The sequence below is a fragment of the Brachyhypopomus gauderio genome, chromosome 13, assembly GCF_052324685.1.
Source record: "Brachyhypopomus gauderio isolate BG-103 chromosome 13, BGAUD_0.2, whole genome shotgun sequence".
Classification (NCBI taxonomy): Eukaryota; Metazoa; Chordata; class Actinopteri; order Gymnotiformes; family Hypopomidae; genus Brachyhypopomus; species Brachyhypopomus gauderio.
In genome coordinates, this window is record NC_135223.1 from 16,820,085 (window position 1) to 16,847,567 (window position 27,483).

General features: G+C 40.4%; 1 protein-coding gene across 12 annotated transcripts in view; it reads right to left on the reverse strand.

The window, feature by feature from the left end:
- The window catches only part of LOC143474048 (uncharacterized), a 63,119-nt gene extending 41,440 nt beyond the window's left edge, over positions 1 to 21,679 (reverse strand). For 10 of the 12 annotated variants that reach the window (XM_076971311.1, XM_076971315.1, XM_076971322.1 and 7 more), the window contains exons 1-3: positions 21,550 to 21,679; positions 5,396 to 5,591; positions 3,903 to 3,959 (exon numbers count right to left, since the gene is read on the reverse strand). In XM_076971311.1, coding sequence (XP_076827426.1) covers positions 3,903 to 3,959; positions 5,396 to 5,570 — 232 coding nt within the window. In that variant the 5' untranslated portion in view covers positions 5,571 to 5,591; positions 21,550 to 21,679. The remainder of the gene's footprint in view (positions 1 to 3,902; positions 3,960 to 5,395; positions 5,592 to 21,549) is intronic. The other 2 variants (XM_076971317.1, XM_076971312.1) reach the window with 1 other exon arrangement.
- Between the last annotated feature and the right edge of the window lie 5,804 nt (positions 21,680 to 27,483).

Sequence of the window (27,483 nt, forward strand, 5' to 3'; positions counted from 1 at the left end):
CACGCGTGGGCTTGTGCTGACAGTGAGGCACACCAGGACACGCGGCGCGGGGGGGGGTGCGACGCCAGTCTGTCACTACTAGACATGTCACAGCTCCCCCTCAGCTAAGCAACCCTGGAAGGACCCTGCCCTACCGGACCTGCCCCCTGCTCCGTCCTAATGAGACACTGTAGCAAGGAACTGATCTAATAGTCATATCTGGAATCACTACACTTAATAAAAAAATTAATAAATAAAAGAATACATTTAAAAACATGACTTTGTGGGGTTTTCATTAGTTAATCTGAGGTTAGTACTGCATAGAGATTAGCATTACATATTGCTGGGGATCAAATAGCGTGTGTTTGTGTGTCTTTGAGATGCGTGATATCCATGCTGTAAGTTCATATGTATACTGCTGGTCTCTCCCCTCAGCAAGTGAGGCTGTGGGGCCGCTGTGGCCAGAGGCGGGAGGCTGGGAAGAGGGGGGTGGATGTGCTTATCCCCACAGGCCTCTGACCAGTCCTCTGACCAGTCCTCTGGTGTGGTGCGGCTGCAGAGCTGTGGCGTGGTGAGGTGGCTGTGTGTGCTGGAGACGGGGGAGGAGGCGCCGGGAGGTAGACGCAGGTCTAAGCCATGGACAGCAGCAGCAAAGCTAGACTTCTGGAGTACAGAAGGGGGCAGGAAGGTGGAGCAGGGTGGAGGAGGTGGTGTCGACGACAGGAAGGGAAAACACGGTGGTTGGAAGTCCGTGACAAACCAAAATAAGAAGCAAAACAGGGTCAAAATGTGATTAAAATACAAGGGGGGAAATAATGATAATAAAAGGAAGGTTTGAGAAGGGCATTGTGGGACAGCGGGTCCAGTGAGGAGGGCAGTGGGGAGAGAATAAAAGTGCTGGTTAGTACCATAACAGGTTAGGATCATAACACCATCAGGTGAGTCAAGAAACCCAAATAATCAGGTAATCGCCCGCTCCCTCCCCTGCATTTCCTGTTCATGCACATGCACACAAGCCCACCCTGCGGTCACATGCACACAGGCCCACCCTGCGGTCACATGCACACAAGCCCACCCTGCGGTCACATGCACACAAGCCCACCCTGCGGTCACAGGCCTAGTGCAGCCGTGGGGCCCAGAGTCCTGCTCCTGGCCCATCACTCATCGTTAATCAATAAAAGCCCACTTGTCCTGCACCTATGGAGATCTTGTGGTGCTACTGATTAAGTGAACCCTTCTAGCATATATTGCTTAGTATTGCAGTTATAGTTTGATGTAGTACTTCTTGGTATCAGCACCGATTCCTGTATTTAGCTGTATTCTAGTTCAAAAGTATCTTTGACTCTAACCTACTGTACTGGCTGGGATATGTTCTGTGAGCAGATGACAAAGCACTTTTGTCAGTAGCTCTGGATAAGAATATCTGCTAAATGTTGAAAAAAGTAAATGTTCTCTATTGAGTCGCTTACAGCGTGCTCCAAATGTCCTGCCCTAGATACCACACAGCTGGCATGTGCAAGTTTTTATAATGATAAATGGAGTTTTTGCTCGAAAAACAAGAAATCGCATCTGGGGTCTCTGTGGTGAAAAGGGTGCAAGAGCGCCACCATCAGGAGACCAACTGTTCCACAGCTGGTAAGAGTGACCTCTCCACCAGTTCAGGCGCCTGATGCTGAGGTCAGCCTGAATGACATGTGCACATCCAGAACCAGAGCTGACCCGACGGCTGCAGCGAGGGTCGTATCAGACAGCAGGGCCGGGCAGCAGCAGACTGGTGCCAAGCCGTCTCTGGGGGTGGGTCAGGGGCAGGCCGTGCTGGCAGGGGTAGCCCCAGTATGCACCACACGCTCCCTCAACCTCTGCAAAGTACTCTGCTCCAGCATGTCAGGCTGGACTTGGCTTACAGAGAACATGAGCTATTCCTGTATGGGTGAGAGAAAAGTAGTAGTACTGTACTCTTTAAGCCAACCTTGACAACACTACAAACTATATGCACGTGTGGAAAGATAAATGTGTCATTCACCTAGTCTTTTCTCATATAGACAGACTGAAAAAATATTCACAATAAATATTCTCAATGTCTTATCGATACATCTTTATGCTTGAAAATCTGTAGTAAAAGCTAATCAAATAATAGTTTATAAATGAATAAAACTGAAAGATCTTTATTTAGGTTTTCTTAAACAATGAAAGTCCAAAATTTTAATGGAAAAGGGCTCGAAGAAACGGAGCTGTGACCAGTCACTCTCACAAAACATTACGAATACACATTTACACGACATAGCATGCACCATAGTATGTTTCACAAAAAAAGCATGATAAAACTTGAACGAAAAAGAATGACAACACAAAATTCAATAATAAATAAAAATACCAATAAATTCATTAATCATTAAGATTAAGTACATTTCTCACTCACATAGACTATCCTGCACAACAGGATCAAAATGCTACTGGCCAAAGAAGTCAGGCAACAAACTGACCACTAGGACCAGTAAGCTGTTGGAAGAGCAAAACAAATAAACTATTCTGCCGACTAGTAATACACCGGAATTACCCTAATTTGAAATGGCTAAAATATTAAGCCACCTCAGAAGGCTTAAATGAGGGCAATTTTTTCAGACCCACAACTTTAACAGAACTGAGATCAGTAAGTGGCAAGGAGCAACGACATGATGTTTACTAGATCCAGACATGGTGAAAAGATGTGAAAAAACATCAAGACATCTTTCTAAAGCAGTGCCATGATATTCTGATATTCATATCTACATCACTGCCTGGACCGCTAATCACAGTAATGTGGGCCATGTGACGGGGAGCCCAGAGAATGAGGCGTGTCAGACAGCTGAGAAAAACAAACGCTCATCTCCTCACCAAACACTCCTCAGCACAGGGAGGTCTTGCATCAGCAAGAACCTAAATCATGGCAGCTCAGCCCATGTGCTTCAGTCAACAGTGCAGACACATGCACTGAAATGAGTGCCTGGTCATGTATACAGACACACTCCCTCACACACATCACTGTTGACATTCGGAGTTAATCGCTCAGGAGGGCTATATGAGCTGCTATATGAGCAACCAAGAGGGTTGCATGAATTGTTAGAAGCAATGTAATGCATCAGAAATTACACGTTCCTTCCGCTAATATGGACAGTTGTTGCCAGTTCATTGGCGGTTTGAGTGATTGTGTAGGAACAGATGCAGTAATGGGCCAGCACCATGACCACAACTGCACAGTGTGTGACTTTTCATTTCGGAACAGCATTGACTCATAGAAAATTAGACTGATGCAGCCTAAGAGAATAACTAAAATGTAAATCAGACACAGTGGCCTCCAATGACCAAAACAAATGTGAATGAGTGAAATGTGAAATAAGGCAAACCCTTCCACCACTAGTAACACATGTTCTTTCAGATGCCTTCAATTACTAGCCATGTGGATAAAACATGTCAATATGATGACCCAAATTAAAAATTACTTCCTCCGAGACCATAATCACAATCGTATCTTTGAACCACAATTGGTCTTTTTCAGTATGATTATAATCTCTTGAATTAAAATTAGATAAATAAATCATATTGATTATGAATTTCCAACAAATGAACAGAAAAGACTATTACAGTGCTGCAAATACCACGGGAAAAATATCCAAGATGAAAACAAGTACAGATGAAGGACGCTGGTATTAGCAGAAATATAACAGACATGGACAACCCAGACCTGTGGAGCTGGGAGACATCAGCTTATAGACATGCGGCACTGCACACATCCCACCACTATTTCAGTCTGCAATCAAATCTCTAACCCCTGAGACAACACGGGGGGACGATAAAGAGGGCAAGAAATGATGGGAAAAAGTATAAAGAAATAATAAAAATGGTGTGTGCCCGAATTTCCAAAGATATTACGAGGTGCCTCTTACCAGGTTTTTGTGCCCCTTGGGCATCCTTTTCTCCATGCTCCAACACTGCGTCTGTTTCTGCTCACACACACACACACACACACACACACACACACACACACACACACACACACACACACACACACACATCACTGCAGGACTGAATGGCACACCCATAAACGTGCCTACTGAACATGTCACATGCCCATCAAACACATGGCCTGCCAGCACTCACAGGTCTACCACAGTTGATTCAGAGTGCACAATGACATGGCCAGAGAAGCATGGTGCTAAATAGATGACTTAGGTGCACACAGAAATAGCACATTAGGCGGTTTCCCAGAGATATACCAGATGTCTGTGTGGTGAGCCATTGTTGCTATGCTCATCACTGATTTGGCAGAACAAACTACTGCTAGAACAAACGACACTCAATGCTGGACAAGAGCACACCACTCTGGGGCCATTCAGACAGCGCTGATCACAACAGAGAACACTACTGTTATGGAGGACACACCACTTTCCCCTGCTGGAGAAATGTTCACCGTGAAGACGATGCAAAGCAAATTGACTTAAAAGCCAATAAGTCCCTCATGCAGTTCAAGCTGTTGGTTTAACAGACATGTCTAAAAACTGGCAAAGATGAAGATAACTAAAAATATAACATTGAGTCAGTACCCAATCAATGAGGCCTATTTATACCTACTCAGTTGTGAAACACATAAATAAGCCTTGGTTAAGTTACATAGAGTCCGTGTTGTGACTCACTGTCTGTAGGTGGGTTCACTGCTGATAACATCAAAGCCAGGATATTCTTCCAAAAAAAAAAAATTTAAACAAAATAAAAAACGGGAGGGGGAATGTCAGCTTCAGATTTTCACTCTCGGTCTGACAGAAGTGCGCTAGCAGCCACACATGTCTTCTCGTGCAAAAATGAGTGTAAGAAGTCATGCAGAAGGAGTAATCTGCATATGAATCACAGGCACCCTGTGAACACAGACACAGAGCCAGTCCCAAAAGCATGATGGCTAGATTATATCTGCAACAAGGTGACCTTGAGAATTAGATGTATGAAGAAGAAATGATGGCATTAATTAGTTAACTTCTGTTAGACACATTGTAAATTTGATTCTCCTATATAAAATTTTCATTATTTGATGAGACTGTCAACAGATGTTCAGTGCATGTCTTATGAGAGTGAGATCTTAATGGATAAATTCATTCTCGTTTAAAACATCTATTAAGCAAAGCACTCTGGGTAATATATGTACTTCCCCTCTGGACAGATATTATGTTCTGAAGCTTAAGGGTCAGCTGCCATTATGATTTTACTCAATGTGCTATCGACATTTCCTCCAGCACAATGAAAGCTTTGCCAAAGTCACCCCAGCTCCCACCAAACAACAGCAGAGACCTTTTGCTTTGCCGTTTTCCTGCAATATTCGAGAGCTCTGGACTGTGTTAACGGCCAACATGCGGCTCAGTCTCATGTGGACGCTGTGCATGAACCTCACCTTTGCCATCATTGTCTAGCAGCGGGATGTACTCGGCTTTGCCCACCGTCTCCCCGACCTGGTCGTCGAAGGCCTCGGCCTCCAGCGATGCCACGAAGTCCTTCTGCACCAGGTTCTCCTCCACCTCCTGCACCACGCTGTCAGTCAGGGCATCGCTCAGCATCAGGTCTGCCATCGCTCCGCTGCCTCACACAGGCTGATATGTAATAAGGACACATTAGCAAAATGGTCAGAGATTCACCAATGCATTCATATGCTTCACCTCACTAAAACAGTCATATTTAGTACAGAAGAGTTGGAAGTTTGAAGTGCTTGGTGCAATAGGTACAATGACTAGCATTGGAGCTGTCAATACGGCATTATGGATTTTTCTCTCTCGTTTTCTAGAATTTCCAACCACTAGAGGGCACTGTATGAGGGATGAACAAGGAACATTTTAAATCACAAACCATGTTAAGTGAACCTGAATTGTACTGCTAAAACAGTATCAAGCGAATACAATAATCAATAACAATTACTCATACCATTTATCAATGTTGTCTTTTAAAATATTAAAATGTACTTCCTCAAACTCTAATCTTATATATTTATATAAAATATATTTTCTTCACCAACTCACAGTCAGTGAGGATAAAGTTTAGAGACAAGTGATGACACAAAGCAGTTTTATAAAGCGCACTCATCATACCCATCCCAAAGGTTCTCTCACTCTCTCTGATCAGGGTTAGAAACACAGCTAATGTTTTATTCTGATGTTTTTATTTGACACATTATGAGAAAAGAATTTCACTCTTTTTTTTCTTAACAGAAAAATTACAAAATTACTATTGCTGAACCCTCACTGGCACATACCATATCTATAGATTGTGGGTTATATGTGGCTATATTCCATTACCCATAAGCCTCTCCATGTGTCTCAGCTAATATAAATCATTTTGGAATAAACTGTTCTTGAAGCTCACCTGGTAGAGCAGGTTGAACAAATTCATCACACCACCTAGCACATGTGTTTGATTCCCCCGGAGCACATACACCATTACACAATGTAAGTTGCCTGGATGAAAGTGTCTGCCAAATGCCCTAAACATTAAAAAGCCTTGGATAAATGGCAAATTATAATCTGAAGTTACACACAACCGCCAAAATTCAAGAATCTCAGGAATTGTCAGTTGCAAAGAATGGTACAAAGTACATGTAAAGACTTGTGACATATATGCCATGAGAGGTGCCCTTATCTAGTCCTTCTCTGATTCTGTTTGAGATATGGTATGTGAATGGGCAAATGTTTTACATCATTTATGGGGCAATCAAAACATCAAGTTTCATATGGAAAGAGGGAGGAAAAGATACAGGAAGAGTGTGTAGGGTAGTAATCGGGTGTGCAGTTCAACCCTGTCTTATACGTCTCTGGGTACCTTATTTGACAAAAAGGTCTTTGTGACTTTTTTTTTGTGACAACAGAAATGTTTTAAGACTGGCTTCTGAAAGCCTATTGCAAAATGCCAAGTAGGTAAAGATATGACAAGCAGAATAAAGTTGTCAAACATAATGAACATGAACTGGAATGGGCAAATATTAATACAAACAATATTTTTAAAAATCTTTCCAATGCTTATAACTTTCAGAAGAAAAAGTAGAAGAATAATTACATTTCTGTGTTTGCTATGCAAACTCTCTAACAGTTGGCCAGATTAGGTGTAGACATGGTTGTACAATGGTAACTGTTCACGCTGGTCATGAATTTGAACTTCCAGAATCTCCTCCTTATGATGTCAGTAGTGGTCTTCCTTTTCAGGCCTATCCAGTCTTCATGACCAGTAATTCTGCTAGTGCGTTTGGTACCAAAGCATATCAACTACACGTTACTGTTTGGCTCTTGTCTGTTGGGTTCGCCACCATGTGCAATCCCCTGCAGTGTGCCAGCACTTGGGAGTCTGCAGTCACTCACCAAGGCTTTCCAGTCAACCAAGTCCCAGAGCCTTACACTCAGTCCATACCCCCTATATGGATGCAGCAGTCAGCCAGTGTTCTGATTACTTGGTTCAGGTGCACTGGAAGATTGAACTACTTGACTAATTTGGAAAAACCCTGAACTGAAGCATCAAGCTGTGGAGTGAAGTGCTCATGCAGCAAGTCTCTCACTCATGACCAACATGAATAATCTCCATAGCTGAACTGTCACATATCTACTATAATCCTCTATTGACCTGATGGGGAGTGATTCACTTTACAGTTCACAAGCCACAAGCGTTTTTGTCTACATCATAGTCTCACTTAGTTAGAAAATACCCTGGTCTCCACATGCAAGGCCCACTGTGTCTGAAATCTTACTGTGCAGCTGTTTTAGCCACTGTCCAGTGAGGTGCTTACTACAGCAGATCCAAAAGACATGAATACCTAAAAGAACTCCCCCTTATGAGTTATGAGGTCATAGTTATGAGGTTACAGCTGCAGGCTTATTAAAAACATCTGTAGATATCTCCACAAGAGTTGTGGAAATGGAGTGTGATGGTTCTTCTAGGCCTTAATTAAATATGTACATTTCATCAACATACTGCCTTATATTGATTCTGTTTTAAGCCATGGCAGTCCTAGATTTTCTGGACAGCAGAGTGACCCTCATAAAACACGAGGAATCAATCTGGGGAATCATGGCTTTTTATGGTATGGTTTGATTTGATACAACAGACTAAAACTTGCAGATTATGCTTTATGCATTGTATGCATCCTTTGACTGACAAAGGCCATAGATGGAGCTAAACCGTTCTAATGTTTTTATTTATTTTTTTAACATGCATGCGTGCATGTGCGCACCTACACACATACACGGGCAATACACACTATAATTTTCAGCTTTGATATGTTTGATTTCTACACACACTGTAAGTTGTTGTGGGTGTGTCAGTAAAAGCCACCAGTTTAAATGTACAAATTTGGGCAAGACAGCCAGCAGTGGTATTTCTGACTTGTCTACCAATCTGAATGCAGTTTGTTAGCAACTCCTCTGATGATGTATTCCAGCGGATTAAGATCTGACCGTGGATCAGTCAGACGAGGGGAAGCAGGCACTGCATGGCATCTGACAGCTGCAGACCTGTCTGCCAAGGCCTATGTCCACTTCAAACACAAGACCTGCAACACCCAACACCTTGGGCACAGGCAGATGACTCGGTCTCTTCAACAGAACATTTCCCATGATGCTATGTCCCTGCTATGTTAATCAAAGCCAAGAAATCAAAAGATTTCTTCCCTGAAGTTATAACAGAGTCATCAGGTTAAGGCTGGCGACCCCAGAGTGTCATCCACCATCCATCATCTAAAACTAATTTCAGAAAAAAGGAGCAGTGGGTAACCCATATTATATATTTTTATATATATCTTGGTAAAATAAAGAAGAATCCACGGCGCACAAATCAAAACAACCAATCACAGGCAGGAAGAATATCTGCATCCATCACTGCTCCATATCTTGTCAAGTTCAATCAGTGAGCGACTTCAGGGAATTTGCAAAAACTGTGGTGCATAAACAGCAGACAGCGAAAACTGCCCATCCCTCTTTGCCAACAACAGCTTACGTGATAAATAATCAGGAATTGACAAAAAAATTAAGAAAAGCATGCTAAAAAGAAAGGATTAGACTGAGCCCGAAACAAAACAATAATGAACATTACTCTTTTTAGATGTGGAGGTAACGTTAGCTAGCTATGACACCTGAAAGGATTCACAACTGAATCCCTTTTCCACTTGACGTGGAGCATATTACCACTGCTCAATTTATTCTTAGTTGAATTTCGAAAGACCCCCACAAATCTAAGATGGGTAATTCCAGTAACACTCGCATAGCGCGTTTCTCATTTGACTGCCATGTTTCACTCCGGCTAACGTCAGCTCGTTTCCGATGACGTTAAGCGTCGTTTTATTTGGATGCTGCTAAAAATACCGCCGTGAAGTGCCCAGGCAGTCATATTGGTTTGGTGTTTCAACTGATATTTGTGTGTGCCTCGAGGCACATCTGCTCTTGTGCTCTTGCGGTTAATGGTCGCATAAGTCGATCACTGCATTCTTAATGTCTTTATCAGTCTAAGCACAGAAACGTGTGGGCTAGTTTAAAAAAGAAAAGGTATGATTTTTTTTCTGCTTGCGTTTTGGCGGACAATGTGAAAGCGAGGCTTTGAGGCTGGGGCTGAATGGAGAGGGAGGAGCTTTAGAGGGAGGGAGGGAGGAGCTTGATAAATTATTTCATTCAAATTTTCAAGTCCACCCTCTTCTCAATCTTACTGACTATAGCTCTAAGACATGAACTGTGCCAGACATGTGAAGTGACTTCTTCATCCACAGATATGCCACTCTGACAAAACAACAACAAAAACTGGCCTAATAAACAATATTTAAACTCCACCTAGAGCTTGAAAACTGTGCAAGCAGTGGTGGGTGGGGTTGATCTGCCCCCTCGGCTGTATGGTGGTGGCAGTAAAAGTGCTACCGGCCAGCTCCCTGGCATTTATTTTAGCATGGGTAACCTATAATTTAGCAAGCTCAGTGCGGCACACTTTGAGCAGCTTCACCCCACAGTTCTGAGTGACATTAGCTTGGTCTGGATCTGGAGTGAGTAGAGCATATGTAGGGGGCAAAATGAAGGGGGCTCAAACGGTAATATAGACATCAGGCATCTGTGGATCAAGTAGTTTCTCAATTAACAATTTACAGCCTAAAAGTGAACTGATCAATGAACATCATCAAAATAACAGTAGAACAGCATTAACACATCTCAATAACAGTTTATCACCCATGAACAGCTTCCTCATTTCTGTTCCTTCCTAACCATAAAGGCAACATGAGTGCTATCCTCTCCTCTTTTCTTCCTTGTTCTTTCTCTCACTTCTCTGTTTCCATGACTGCTGATATGCTCAGGTGACACTTTCATGTACATGCACTTAAAACTTTTCAAAGGCTTGTCCACTTAAACAGAAATAAATGAATTAAAGCCAGGCACATCCTAATGGCTCAGTCCTGAGAATATAAATTAGGCTTACGGAATGAGAACGCATCAGTTGGACGGCTGGTCAGCCTACTACATCAGCCACGTACCAGAAAGCTATCGAGGTCTGTTGCACACTTCATGTCCGCAGAGTGGCTGGGCTTTTAAAGCTTTTCTGAAGCGTGCATGTGAGCTCATGACTGAGATGCCTGGGATTCCCTGCACTTCCAGCTTTAGGGTGATGACTCAGACATGACTCACTGTCACAAAGAGTACACCATTACACACTCTTCCCTCACTCCACACACCATTACACACTCTTCCCTCATTCCACACACCATTACACACTCTTCCCTCACTGCACACACCATTACACACTCTTCCCTCACTGCACACACCATTACACACTCTTCCCTCACTGCACACACCATTACACACTCTTCCCTCACTGCACACACCATTACACACTCTTCCCTCACTCCACACACCATTATACACTCTTCCCTCACTGCACACACCATTACACACTCTTCCCTCACTGCACACACCATTACACACTCTTCCCTCACTGCACACACCATTACACACTCTTCCCTCACTGCACACACCATTACACACTCTTCCCTCACTCCACACACCATTACACACTCTTCCCTCACTCCACACACCATTACACACTCTTCCCTCACTGCACACACCATTACACACTCTTCCCTCACTCCACACACCATTACACACTCTTCCCTCACTCCACACACCATTACACACTCTTCCCTCACTCCACACACCATTACACACTCTTCCCTCACTCCACACATTCTGAACTGCCATATAAATTCATAGCTCTAAGAAACTACCATGGCTTAAAGAAAAGAGCCACTTTGACATTTTTCATTAGACACCACAATTCATGAATCTATTGAATTCATGACAATACTCTCAATACTAATTACATACCTATTGGTGGCTACACTTTTAAACTTTATAATAGTATATAACAGGAGAACCAAAGCAGAACTTAAATTCAAAAGGAGAGCTCAGAATTTGTTTATTTGTATTTTAAGTAGAAATAGACATATATAATATAATAGGCTATAATATGTACCTTAGATGTTTGTGGCAGAGTTAAAAAGTAACCACTATTATGGCTAAATGCAATGTAATATTAAACAATGTGTCTTATGATTTTTTTAAAAGCCTACTTGCACTGTACACTGTGGTAAAGACTCTTGAGGACAGCAGGAAGTTCCTGGGAGTTCAGGCCCGTGTTACGTCAGGCTGTAAGGTATGTGTCCAATCAGGCACTGGGACACAGTAGTTACTCAGTCAAACCTTCAGTTAATGAGTAAAAGTGATTACCTTCTACCTTCTATGGGCAAGAGGCTTCCTTGTGATCCTTCACGCAACCGACCGCATGGGTCAAGAGAGCAGAGGCATATAAAATAAAGCTCAGCCAAATTCCCTCACTTATTAAATGACCACAGAGGGGTGTCAAAGTGCAATATACAGTTTTCTTTATTTGTGCACTCAGCTGTCCAGTCATAAGCTCGACCCTCCAGTTACTGCTGTTAACTCTGAACCTTGTAGACTAGTATCGTGTATAGTCTAGTGGGGAAGGAGGTCTACATTACTACTGCTGGGCCAGTAGTTATATGAAACTAGTGGCACTTTTTCATCAAAATGTGTAGTTGAATGCAGAACAGTCAAAGATTTGATACCCTTGAAGTTAAATGTGATTTATATTTTTTATGCTATTATTACTAATATCTAAGCTTTCAAAATTATATTTCCTAAAACATTTTTATCCAACATTGCTTCTATTATCAATATCCTCAATATCCTTAGTCACAGTCCTGTTTCAGGCGATACTATTATAGATTTGTTTCAAGTACATGAAATATCATGTAAAAAGTAAAACACTCAAACCATCCCCTTAGACAGACGGACACAAAACCTTTGGTTTTGCTAAACAATAGAGAATATCACAACTACTCTTTATGGTAGAAATGGCCAGCAACAAAGAGCCAGAGTCTCACTACTGAAAGTGAACAAAATATTTTAGCATAGCAGAAAGACTCACTAGAGCTCACACACCATAAGAAACACTCCAGTGGCAGAGAAGTGCCAAACAAGGACACTGAGCTGAATGTGGCAACATAAATTATGTAAACGAAGTGGAGTCATTCAAATGAATGTTACAAAAAACGTGTCCTCCTTGATTTAAAATAAAAAAAAAAAGGGATGATTTAAGCAATGACAGAATGCTGGCTGAACCACAACAAATGAAAGTATTTTGTAGTATTGAGAAACAAAACCGTTAAGCCAAGAATGAAACGGTATTCTCTAGTGGAGGGATATTGATAGGGTAGTGTAATCAATCAGTAAAGCATCTATTGAGAAAAACATGAATAGGCTAGCTTTTGGTAGGGGTTGCATGAATAATTTGAAAAATCGTGTTAACGTCTCATGGCACTAGTCTTCACGATATTGTCTCATGGCACTAGTCTTCACGATATTGTCTCATGGCACTAGTATTCAACAGAGTGCTCATAAGCTTCATATTCTTTCAGCTATGTGTGATTTCTATAAGAAAGATGCTTAGTGCAAAATATGACATGGACATGACAAGTGATCCAAGGACACGCATGAATAGTGATCCTTATTTAAGCATATGTCTATTACATTTACATTTTACATTTACGCCATGTAGCAGACGCTAGAGTGACTTACAAAGCGACTTACTATTACTCAATAGGCTACATGTTCTGCATATTTTCAAACATGGCAAGTTAGGATCATTACCAGTATTATTAACTCTCTATTGCATGATTATGGGAGCAAGGTTTAATAAAATGTTTGATTTACATTTCTTGCATAAAATAGACATGATTATTACAATGAAAAACTAATTTAAGAATATAGTACAAGTATTTTTTTTTTGGGGGGGGAGGGGGTATGGAAATAACACTGTTCAAACAAAATTATTTGAGTTTTTCAGAAAATATGCTGACCAAAATATTTTGAACAGAATATGCTGGATCAAATATAACTGGACAAAAGTATGTGGACCCACCTCCTAATTACTGAGTTCAGGTGTTTCGGCAGGGGTAAAAGGTGTAAAGTCATGCATGCAGACAAACGGTGGCAGTAGAATAGATCACACTAAAGAGCTCAATGACTGTAAATGTGACACTGTCAGAGGACACTACCTTTTGCCACGAATCAATTCATGAAATTTCTGCTCTGCCTAGATCTGCCCCGGTTAACTGTGCTATTATGGTGAAATGACTGTCTAGGAGCAACAACAGCAGCAGCTCCGCCACAAAGTGGTAGACCATGCAAACGTACAGGGTGGAGATGCCGAGGGATCAAAGCCATAGTGTGTTAAAATTGCCTATTGTCTGTAGCATCACTCAATACAGAGTTCCATACTGCCCCCAGAAGCAAAAACAAGTATAAGATCTGTGCATCAGGAGCTTGATGAAACGGGATTCTATGGCTGAGCAGCTGCACACAAGATCACTATGTGAAATGCCAAGAATCCGCAGCAGTGGTGTAACACACACTGCCACCGGACTCTTCAGCAGGATAAATGTGTTCTGTGGAGTGATGAATAACGCTCCACTATGTTGCAGTGTGGACGAACCTAGATTTGGTGCATACCAGGAAAATTACACCTACCGGTTTGCATAGTGGTAGTAAACTTTGGAGGAGTGATTCTTGTTTTGTTATTATGATGTTCTTTGTACAAAGTGAGAGCCATAAAATCATGGCTTGACAAATGTGATGTGGAGGAGATCCAGCGGCCTGTACAGAGCACTGACCTCTACCCCACTGAACACCTTTGAGATGAAGTGGAACACCGATTGTGAGCCAGGCCTCATCAAACATTAGTGCCTGACCTCACATATGCTTTACCTTGGACTAACTGAACATAAATTCCCATACAGACTACACAATCTTATGGAAATCCTTTCCAGAAGAATGGAGGCTGCAAATGTTAGCTCAACTCCATATTAATGCCCAAGATCTTGGAATGGGATGTCCAACAAATTCATAAAGGAGTGACAATCACACCTTTAAAAATAAATAACATGCAAACAAATTATATTCACCTCAAATCCGCCTTTTGACTCTGACTGACTCATTGGTCATGGAGATTCTACTATGCGTTTTCTACAGTCCACATATTGCCAACAGGATTAACATGAGGACTTTGGTCGTCCAGGTCCGGAGGCAGAAGAGTAGGCCCAGATCTTCACATTTCCACCATCATACTTCAATGTTGGGAGGAGGTTCTTCTCTTTGTATGACGTGACTTTTCTCCAAACATGGCAACTGTGATTGTGGCCAAATAATTACATTGTGGACTCATCTGTCCATAGAATGGATGTCCAGAAAGTTTCTGGTTTGTCCAAGTGCTTGTCTGTCAAAGTTTAAAAGGGCAACTTTGTTCTTTCTTGAGAGTAGAGGTTTCCTTCTAGCAACTCTCTCATGAATGCAGTGTCTATTGATTTTTCGCCTGCTTGTAGACACATGTATTTATCCCAGATGCTGCCAGAGAGCTCCGCAACTCTCTAGAGGTGATGTGTGGGTTGGCCTTTACCTGAATTAATATTTTTCTGGTGCTTCTTGGTGTAAGTGTTTTTGGTCGTCCACTTCTGGGCAGAGCTGCAGTGATGCTAAGTGCCCTCCATTTGTAAATGGTTTGTCTTACAGTGAATAGATGGAGCTGGAATCTTTTGGAGATGGTTTTGTAGCTTTGTCCAGACTGATGGGCTGTCACCACTTTCTTCCTGATGTCCTGGGATGTCTCCTGTCCTCTCTGTATTGTTGATCTGTGTTTTTTATGCCTTGGCATAACAGTGGTTTGGCTGGTTTTCTCTCCCTTTTAATCAGTCTGGCTCAAATCTTTTTCCAAGGACGTCTCATTTGATTGGTCACTTAATTTATTATGAGAGCACTCACGTGTTTTACCAGAGTCTTTAACCTAATAGACTTTACAAATGCAGCTGTGGTTCATATACATTTGCACATGCTCTGACTCCAGGTTTCATGTAGTCTGCTGGCAACAAAAACTTTCACTCAAAAGTAAATGTAAATAAAATTGGAATTGATGAACATAAACCTGACATTTCATATACAAAATCTGCTGATGATAAAATAAGAGAATCACAAAAGGAGTTCACAAACTTTCATGCAGCAAAGTATTATTATTTTTATTTATTATCTTTTTTTCACTTTTCTAAAATACTTGTGCACACAGACAATGGTCACACTAAAGTTATCGTTATGGTCCTTTTTTTGGCGTATACAGATGTTCTTTTGCAAATACAAAGGAGAATTCCATCAAGTACTCATCCCAGCTTTAGTGGTTGATTATGCAGCCAGCATAGATCTAATGATGTAATTTGACTACCAAAATACACCCAAGGATGACCACCTGTAAGAGTGTTCGTTATTTAAATTCTAAAATATCTTGCATATCTTTCATCTGAAGTCTTTTGTAAGTATTTTGTAAATTTCCAACAATAGACTTTGCATAGCACTAAAGTGTCATTCCTTCCCTCAGGACACTAGATCAAGTCACAGTGATGTATATGAAACACTACTCATACAACACCAGTGTGATATTGTAGGGTGCATAGTGAACAACTGGCAACATTACATGTTACATGCTGCCAAAAAAACATTCATTATAAATTTTTTGAGTGATTTCATAGGTTGTCAGAGTGGATGGCAAAGACCAATTATGGTCATCAAGGAATTCCTTTTTAGCAACAATTCAGGCCCAATGCTTGACATCTGTTGTTAAAATGGGGTCTAAACCAAGCTGAATGTGTGTAGTCTGATCCCAGCATAAGAAACAGAAGCATCCTCAGGGCTACAGGACAGAAACATGGCTGACTATGACAGCTCATCACTAAATTAGCGAGTGTGTGTGTTTGCCCACTGCAAAACTTCAAGTCTGCACAGCTTTCTCAATTTAAAGAGGTAGCCCCATGCTGGGGGACACGTGTCTCTGATGTGCAAGTACCTACTCACAAACACTTGTGTTAATGAGTGTTCTAGTTCATTCTTACTTCCACTTCAGACTCCATGTTGACAAGTTAACAGGACACTGCCACAATACGTTTGTGTGTGTGTGTGTGTGTGTGTGTGTGTGTCCGTTACTGTGATCAAATTACTTTTCTCAGCAACATATTTCTCAGTAATTCAGTCCTTGCTGCTGGTCATTAGACTAAACTATGAGCAAGATCCTATAGACATCACTGGCCCTTTTGCATTTACTCACATGTCCTCTGTCATTCCACACAGTACAAGATACTTTTCTCTACTGTTCTAAGATCAGTTGTGATGTTACTCTCACAGCAGTTAAGCTTTAAAAACTGATTAGATCGGCATCATATCAAACATCTGTTAGTCAGCTCACTCGTTCAACAGGTTTCACATGTCTTTGAAGGGTGTGCCTGAGAAAGGGAAATTATCTAAATTTAAATGCAAGTACCTCCTAATTGCATGTATATCTGTGCCAAGTCTGTGGCATGTAAATTTGACATAAACACAAAGACATGCATGCAAAGAGCCTGCATATGCATAGCACAAACAAGAGCATCTCCAAGAATGCACCCATTTCTAGTTGGCACACAGTGCATTTTTGTTAGCATTTGGAGATAAAGCTCACTCCGTGTTTGACTGCCAGCAAGCTGAACTGTGCTCCATTGTTGGAGTGTAAACCTTAACACATCGCTATGGAACGCATGCTGAACAGCCCACAAAGAAGACTTGATTGACCCCTCCCACAAGCTCCAATTACAGGTACCACACATGGACATATAAGGCTCCTTAACCAATCTTAATTTATATCGCATGTAATTGTATGGGAAATCATATCGGGTCACAATATAGGATGATGAAGCATGGCGTTCACATGATCAACAAATGTCAGTTATTTCTGACAGGATAATGCAGGCTATGCTTTGCCCATGTCACCACAAGGGATCAACATGTATCATAAGGGATCATCATACTGTCTGTCCCTGTCTGCCATGGTCCTCTTAGCTATTGTATTGAGGACGCAGAACTGTGTTCTGAAGCTCACTAGTCTTCTCTCAGACAATTTGCATATCTCATGAAACAATTCCTTTGAATGGAAATACCACTAAGCAAACAGGACTGCGGATAGTAGCCTTTGATGGTCATTCAACCAGTTCAACTATGTACTGCAAATGAGACCAAAAAACTACTTTTGATTCTGGACTATCTGATTCTGAACTATCTGCAGGTCATTTAGTATGATACTGTGGGTCTAGAATCATCGCTATCAACAACCAAAATACATGGGGGTGACATCTCTGAACACTGAATGAAGATATCCTAAAAACAGGCCTTCGTTGTGTTATCTAGTGGATTACACACACTAAGAAGGCAAGAAGGCACCCAATTCATTTTGTAGAGTTAACCCTGATTCATGCAGATTCATGGCAAACAAGCGAAAGCTAAATGATGTACAGGCGAGATAGCCCAAATCCTCAATAGTTCAGGATCATTAGCCAAGATTCCTAATGCGGACTCCTGCCTCCCCTCCATTATGCTGTAAGACCAAATGTATTATTAATTTCCCAACTCTCAGTCATCCTCTTAATGCCATAGCAACAAAGAGGACATAACCAGCAAATGGGTACCTGAGAAAGATCCAAAACCAAGAGACAGCTTCACAACCTTCTAAAACATTCTGGCTTTTTTTGCAAAATCATACCACTTACTAATGAGTTTGGCTCTTAACAGAACACATCAAATAGAGTGGTGTTCAAAAGATTAAAAGCCAGTTGTTATGGTTCTGTTGTAGGAGCTACAGAAGGGGCTGCACCATTTGCACATCAGGGCTAGGCTGTTAGTGGCTTTTTCTGCACGCTCCGCTTCTGCTGACTGAGTCGGTCCTAAGATTCACTTTCTCAATCCCCACATTCCTTAAGGGGGCAAAATCACTATAAACCACAAGTGTAGGTTTTCTGGGACTTGTCATCTTACAGGTTCCAGGCTAGAACGCCACATCAGGGTATAGATACAGCAGACATGAAATGGTCTTGCTTTAAACTACAGCACTTCCCTCCACTACATGCATGATTTAGAGGTAGTTCCTGTTTATGTAATGTTACTCCACCTGGAATGTGGAGGTGACTGCCTTAGTATATGATAGTGGGGCTGTGTACTGTGGGACTGTGATCCCATTCTAAACCCTGGACCTCAAGCTTCCAGGTCCATTTTAAGTAGGTATCAAATTGCGGAAAATATGTGTAGTGTGGCAAGCTGGGCACCCCCAAGCAGCTTTATGCAGTTCTGCTTAGAGATGAAGCCAGTCTCATGGCTGCCTACAGGATCCTGGGAACCACATCCTGTCCTGTGTGCTGTATGCACTGCTTCCCATGCTGAATTTCATTTCCTTCGGCCTTTAGGCCGGCCATTCATCAGATCCTAAGTGTGGGTGTTCACTTGACTGACTGTGTCTAATGACAGTTAACTCTGGTGGGTAGTGTTTCACTGTTACGTTAAAGGTTCAGGCCAAATTTGACACAAGCACCTTCCTCAAGACTTATCCCAGAAATTCAAGTAGGCCAAATGTAAAGAAAGGTCTGTCACTTCAATCCCTGGAGGGAAACAAACCATTTCGCCCCACTGCCATTAAATGGAGTATAACGTATTCCTGGTGAGTCACCTGATATGTGTAAAGTGCATCTGGAAGTTACAGCCTTTGGTGACTGATATCTGGGATAGCCTGGTTGCCCTTGCATGAATGTCGTTGCTCATGTGCGATGTCTTCCATCTGAATAACCACAGCAAAAATCTCTGGATATTATATCGCCCTGACATTTGTTTGAAATGTCAAAACCCACCAAATCAACAGGATTTACTGAACTTTCACAATTTTACCATAAAATCAGATTAAAATCTATTTTAAAATTTCTATAGAAGAAAATGTATTAGATATAAAATAATGTAAGTTCTTTATCTCCATTAGGTAGCCCCAGCACAGATTTATCCTACATTAGTTACCTACATTAAGAGATAAAAGCTGATGCAGGCCAGGTTCTGTATAACCTAATTCTTGGTAATCAATACTATCAATTGTATAAAGGCAGTGGCAACTGACTGTGACCCTGTTCTCGGGTGGCCATGTGGCCGTAGGGAGATGGCTGTACTGTGAGTCAGCAATTTAAGCAGCCAGGCAACAGGAGTGTGGATCCCCTCCTCCACATGCTATGTGCATCTTCACATGCATGCGCAAGTGTGTGTGCGCACACACACACACACACACACACACACACACACACACACACACACACACACACACACAGTTAGTCTCTTATTACTGTACCGACACCCTTCCATGACTGTGTTTCTCACTTGGAGTATAATCATTCAGACCTGTTCACTGCACCAAGATGTCTTCCTGAGAATGCAGACTAGAGACTAGAGTACGTGCACACACCCACACACAATATAATGGGGAACAATAAACTCCCTCTGCATGCATGTGTGTGAGATATATATATATATATATATATATATATATATATATATATATATATATATATATATATATATATATATATATATATATATATATATATATATATACACACACAAACACACACTTCCTCAACTATTATATATACCTCCTCATCTACCCAAGCATTTATGAGAATCAAGCCCCTTGTTTGAAAGCCTTCTACATTTCTTTGTGGCTTTCTTTGTCATGGATATCTAGCGCTTCTTTTATTCAGGTAAAATGCCTCAGCTAAATAATTTGTCTAATTTGTCACAATTGTTGTGAATGAGCAATATCTGACAGACTCAAGCTGCCCCTCCAGACACACAGAAGCCCTTCAGCAGGTTAAGACCTCCTTCTTGGGGAGCATCAGTCATGTGGCACAGCACGGAAACACAGGCCATGACAAAAAACAAGGCAAAAGTTAAACAGATGGTCATGCACATCAGATGAGAAAAGAAATGGGCAGGTTACACTGCAGAAGGTTAGACTGAACTTTGTGTAATATTGTAGGGATTATGTGTACATTTATTTTTAAAAGGTGGACAAATACAATCAACCTTTTTTCCCATTTTTCACTAAGCCAAGGTCATTAAACTAATCTAAAAGCCCTTTATTTACTTCATACTCTGGTTAAATTGCTCGACTCATGTGCACCCTGCACTTTGGGCCCTGGATTTCTGTCCATTTCAAAATTTTGCAACCTTAAATGTAGGCTATATTTTCCACAAGCCTTTCAGCAGTACAATCTGCAAAATACAATCAATGTGATTCATAATTTCAGTATATATCTTACTATTACGATATGCATGCTATTGTGGTCATTAACGTTTGTGTAATACAATTTTAAGCGTTAATTAATCGATCTTATCGCATAAGCTCACCATTTCTGGTATTGACAATCACTGTAACCATTACAATCATCTAAATGTTCATGTTTTACTTCATGCTGAAAGAGAACAGACTGATGTAAGAAAGTGCATGTTTCTCAAGTTTGTGTTTTAAATGTGTATGGCGTGCACTTTAAAACACACAGAGAAATAAGCTGATATTCCTTTATGTGTTAAAAACAGTTTGCTGCGACTTTGAGTGACTGCCAAGCCAGCGAGGCTACGGGTACCGACCCACCTAGCACAAGCTGCTACTGCCTTATCATTACGAGCCAAATAAGTTGGCGTCAACTTTAATAAACTTCAAGTCGCCAAAAACATATACAGGGATCCCATAGCTCCAAATATCCTATCCGAAAATATGACAGTTTAAGAAATGACTGTCGCCACGTTATTGTCCCATTTGAACGTCACTAAAAATCACAGCCTTGAAAACCCGCTTGCATAACTTCACAGACAGCCATATCTTTTGGGCCGTGTCACTCTCTGGCTCATTGGGAGCGATGCGACCCAGCCAACAGCCTAGCTCCCTAGCACCCTAGCACCCTAGCTCCCTAGCCAGTCATGCTAACTAACCTACAGCACTCCTGCGAGCTGTACACAGACGTCCCATCCAAAGTCAACATCCCACCGTGGATATCTGAACCTCACTAACCCACCACACTCAAGGCGTACGCACACACTTTATCTGGTAACTTATCTCTCTACTGACATAGCACAATTCAGTAACACTCACCGTTTGTACACTATATTTGACAGTTTCTCGGGCGTCTGTAGTATGGTTCGCCTCACGATGATCCGCCCCTCCTGTTCAGCACTCTTCATTGACCGAAGTGTAACGTTCCCGCCCTCTGAACGGTCCTCGCCCAATCAGGTTACCAACAACCTAATTGACAGCTGTGACGTCCACTCGCGTATTGGAAGAAGAGAGTTTGACAACATGTAACTCCTATCTGAGTGCTGGCTACATTCAATCGTGATACATTGTTTCTAACTGTTTCGAAAGGAACACGACGTTGAACCTCAGCGGATTTTGTCTGGGTCGCTTCCTATATCTGGTTTCCTTTATTTGTCTAATAATTTATGCTTGGAGTTTATAAGCATTTCAAAATCTATGTTTCATTTTCATCGGAATACCATGTTTCTCAAGTACTTTAGAAAAGCTTGCAGTCATCAGCAATTGAAATTGGTCTAAATAACGTCTAAAATATACAATCAATAAAATGAACACAAATGCTTTAAAGATGATGATACATCATTTTTTTTACTTCTTTGTATTATATAGGGTGCTCAATCAGTTCAACATATGTAGTGCGAAGTGATAGACAACTACACCGTACAATGAATAAGAATAGCTCCTTTTACGGGCCAGTTGAAACCCAGTCGTTGTTGGGTACGCTCACTGAATGGTCAAGTCTTTGGCATATGCGTACATTACGAAATCTCGTTGGTGGTTACACGAATGACGGCAAATAGAGTAGACCATCAGAAAGGTGACGATGGCCGCTGGCGTTAAAACTACTTATATTTGCGTGCCGCCATTATCACCCTTTTTCCCCACATCACGCTTTGTATAAACGTATCAACAATAGAATTTACATGTAGGATTTAAAGCAAGATCGGAACTTTTGCCAACGTTTACATTTTCCTTCTCAGAGGACTATTCGAAGTAATTGATTCTTGGGTGTTGAGAGCCACTGGCCAAAATTTTTAATGATAATATTTTTATTTTTTTACATGTGTCCATGGTTAAGATCAAGCTATGAAATTAGAGGTTTATACCCATCACGAAGGAGGAAAGTACCGTGGTTTTTGTTTCTCTTTAAAGTAATAACTGTTGTTTAATGTCTCCATCTGGTGGCTACATTGTCGTACTGGTAATGCTTAGAAGGGTGGGGTCAGTAAAGGAAGGGAGGGGGAAACGGGGTAATATTAGTGTCCGGATAATAGCAGTTCGAGCTGATAACTACATAATAAATAGAGGACAACAAACAGGAAATCCTAAATCATAAATCATAAAATAATGGTGGAAGGTTTGCTTATTTTTATGATACTAATGCATGTCTTTATAAGGCTTTGGGGCAAAAACTAATAAACTGCAATAAAGTTTACTTAGATACTTGTCAATAATATTAATAATATTTCAAAAACTATTTTTAATATAGCTAAATATGATTTTAAATTGACACATTTAAAAATCAATAGAAAATGTATAAAAATAAATAAGTAAAATAAAAATGTAACTGAATCAAAGCAAACAATAAAAAAAAAATAGTCAAGGTAATAATGTATAGTCAAGTCGTTATGTAATGTTGTTATGTTCGTCTTGATGGCATTTAAGTCATCAGGAGCACTCACGAAAGTAGTACCAGAGTTTGGGGCCATGGCATCAAAAACAGCTCTTTAGTTGTGCAGTAGGCACCACAAGGTTATTTTTTATCAGTTGATCTGAGGGCTCTTGTCTTGAGGGAACGTACCTCATGATCAAACTGCTACAGAGCCATGGAAAGTATCAATAAAGAGTGAGAAAAGACCATGGAAGCACTTAAAAATTAAAAGTAGTGTTTTTAAAGTCAATTCTTAGTGGCACAGGTAGCCAGTGCAACTTGTTAAGGATTGGTGTTCTTTTATCTTTGTGCATGCAGCACACACACACAGGTTTCTTAACTGCTAGCAGCACATTACTGTGGTCCAGACATAATGAAACAAATGCATGCAGAAGGGTTTGCTGCGAGGATAATTCTGACCTTGGTTATATTATGAAGATGATAGAACACTGTTCTTGAGACATTGCTAACATGGCATTTCAAGCTTAGTCATTTTAATGCCTATGTTTTTGATATGATGCCTTGACTGAGAGAGACTCCAGTTAAGTTCATCAGTGCATTTACGATCATTCCCAATGATGATACATTCTTTTTTTTTCATCAATGAGTTACAGAAAATGATGGTCCATCCAGGACAAAAATCAAGCCAGTAGAATCCTGGAGGGTTAGTAACTAGTGTCATATATAATTGTGTGTGGTCTGCATACTGGTGAAACGAGATATTACATTTACTGACAAATGGCAAATGGAAACAAGCAGAGATTATAGAGTGCCGATCCCAAAAGCAAGCCCTGGGGCACCGCACAGGATACCACATAGTTTTTAGAGCTGCTCTCACAGTGTGACATAGTACTCATGCCTGGTTGGATATGAATGGAATTAATTCAGAGCAATAGCAGTTAGGCTAACCCAGCCTCTTAGACAGTTTAGCAATATACAATGGTCTACTGTGTCAAAAGCACCACTGACACCAAGAAGAACCAGTATAGACAGTTTACAGGTGTAACGGTTGAGCCTAAAATTGTACAAGCATATAATCCTTCCTAAAAGTGGAATATAAAAATGGAATATTATAGATTTGGTTAATTCATCTTTAGAAGAGTTCTGATGTCTGCTGTTTTGAGACTCTGTAGGTACATTTTTTGATTAAGTGACCATTTCACAGTGCACTGAAACCTGTTTATTTTCTGTCTAGAGGACAGCTAGATTTTAAGAGTGAGATTTTTTTTTGTGTTCCAGGTTCAATCTCTAAAAGCTCAAGGGGCATTCTGGTATGACATAACAGGTTAATGGAGGCTGTTGACCTCGTTTAAAGATTTTCACCTGGAACTGAACATATCTAAAACGAAAGAATTGTGCTGTGGAAATGGAGGAGTCAGGGAAGTAACCACATCCCCAGGCCCGCCTCTCAGCTTTCAGGGCCAGTTGGTAGAACAGGTGGAGTCATTTAAATATCTGGGAATGGAGATTGACAATCGCCTGTCCTTAACAAACCACAGCAACACTATTTATAAGAAGGCACAGCAAAGACTTAATTTGCTGAGGAAGCTCAGGACTTTTCATGTAAGCACAGACATCTTAACAGTTGATCGATCACTCATTGAATCTATCCTCACTTTCAACATCACATCTTGGTACAATTTTCTCACAGTCAAATAAAAAACACAACTGTCCCGTATTATGAGACAAGGAAGTAAAATTACAGGTTCACGACAGACACCATTACAAGCATTGTATGAGCGAGCAGTGATTAGGAAAGCTACCCTGATCACTACAGACCCATCTCATCCATTACACACACACTTTCAGTTACTTCCATCAGGAAGGAGATATTAAGTCCCATTGGCTCGGAAAAATGTGTATAGGAGATCTTTTGTTCCTTCGGCAACTACAATTTTGAACTCAAAATAGGTAGTATATGGTATAAGATGGATTTTTGTTGTGATTGTGTGTATATTTGTGATCTGTAAAGCCATGTCAAAGATGAATTTCTGTCTTCAGACAGACAAAGAAGACTTATCTTATCTTATATGAAGCTGTTCAAAATGAAAGAGAATTCAGCAAAAACCTTACACTTATCATTAGAACATTCTAATGAGATGGGGGGGGATTTATCAATTCTAAAAATTGCATTATTTTGATAGCAATAAATCAAGCCTGTAATGTAGGCTGCACTTGCAATGCTGACCTGCATGTTGAAATTCTGCAGATATATTTGTTTATCCCGACCTGTTTTGAAACATACGCATGTCTTGTAAAAGACCTCTTTAAGCTTATGCACTATATAAATGAAACTAAAAGAGCAGTCTTCTAGTAACTGGAAAAATTGGCATTTGTTTAGAGTTGCAGATTGCCATTTCCATTTTTCAAATGCAATTAAGGATTCGATCATCTTGATCTTACTGTGTGTGTGTGTGTACAATCAATAGTGAATGAAGATCCAGATGCCAGAAGAGCTGAAACAAACCTCTGAATAATAAATAAAACTACAGTGTCCTTTAAAGTGTTGAAAAAGGAAGGTTAATGTTTTTATTTTTCTGGACGCTCAATCGTTTAAACTGAAAAAATGACATAAGAAAATATATATTCCTATAATTACAGTTTTCATATAAAATGTCCCTAGAATAACAGAAGATACACTGTCTGTGTGCATTCACAAAACATATTTGACCTCACTATCCTCTTCTATGTTTATATTTTAAACAATAAAGCACAAGGTTTGTTTTGACATTTGCTTTTAAAACTCAAATTAAAATGACCTACCAATAAAAAAGTAAAATACAGGCTGGCACTGTATTCATCCAAATAAATTCCAAGTCTTTGATATTTTTCTTGCCATTTGCTGACATTTTCAGCTATGTGACACAACTAGTGGTAAAAGTGGTAAATATATGAATTAAACTCACATTCATACAAGCAATAACACAAATAATATTTTATATTTCCTTTGTTTTCAAACAGGTTTATTGAAAGAAAGAAATTTTATAAAGTCAACCATTTATGATTCTATAGCACAATCAAGACCATTATCGTAGCTTTCTGGAGTGGATCTGATAAGGATCAATATGAACATCTTACAATATTTTCTGGCCATAATTCAGTTATTTATGATTTCAAAATTTTGTCACTCTAGCATTCTTACAGTAGTTTCCAATTTTACAATGTCCATTCTTCCATGACCTGGGAGTACATGAAATCACTCTCTTAAGTGACCTGGAGGTACAGTGCATCTGTCTACACATTCTAAATTCAACAGCAAATCAGCTGCCTTTACACCTCTGTCCATTCAGTGCAGCATGCAAATAAAATGTGCACAAAGATAAAATTGTCTTTGTCATTATATATTATATATGAATCATTATTAATATGAACATAGGTATTCACATACTTAGCTTTTTAAAAATCAAACATATATTTTTCATCTACAGTTTCTGCATTTCGAAGCATGCCAAGGGAGAGTCTGCATAGTGCCGTCTGTGAGTCGCCAAGAACAGATCCCTTTACAAGACTCTCTTATGTACAGTACATAGGGAGAAAACAAGCAGTCCAGTGTAAATGCGGTACCAAAATAAATTAAAGCCAAGAAAATATCTACAAACCTCAACAGCTGTTAGAGCGATAAGTAGATATAACAGAGGGAGAACATTTCTTAAAAATTTTTTTACATGTTGGGTAGGAGGGGAGCTTCTAAAGTGCACATCAGTACACTAAACGAATAACAAGACACAGATATTATGTTTACATATCATAGGAGATAAAATGGTAACACGTGAAGGTTATGACAATATTACGGTGCTAAACATTTTTCATTATGAATGCATGAACAGAATTTTTGAATACCGTGTTCCAAGACACTATAGCATTGGTATAGAGTATACGTGTTGCAATGTCCATTTAGCTAATATTGTTGGAGTCATTGCACTACCTGGATAATAAATCTGATAAAGGCCATACAACCATATTTTGTCAACGGATCAAGTTGATTTGTCCAGTGTCTTATTCTAATACCACTTCTCCCTGCAAAAGCCATTCAGAGACTGACAAAATCTTACAGACCTCAAACTTTGGGGGAGAAGTCAGAGGCTCAGTGGGTGTGGCTTTGGTTATAAAAGTGCACCAGCACAAAACATGAACAGCTAATAATGCTCTCAAACCAGTGTTGTTACTCTTTATATAGGGATACTTGCCATAACTCAACATGACATTTAAAAATTCAGTGTAGGAATGCAAATCTAGGATTAATTTCTATGATTCACTATTATATGTGCAGTACGTAAAAACTGATAGTCCTTCCCTTAAAATATTTTGAGTACTGCACATATATCCTAGATTTGCTATTAAGA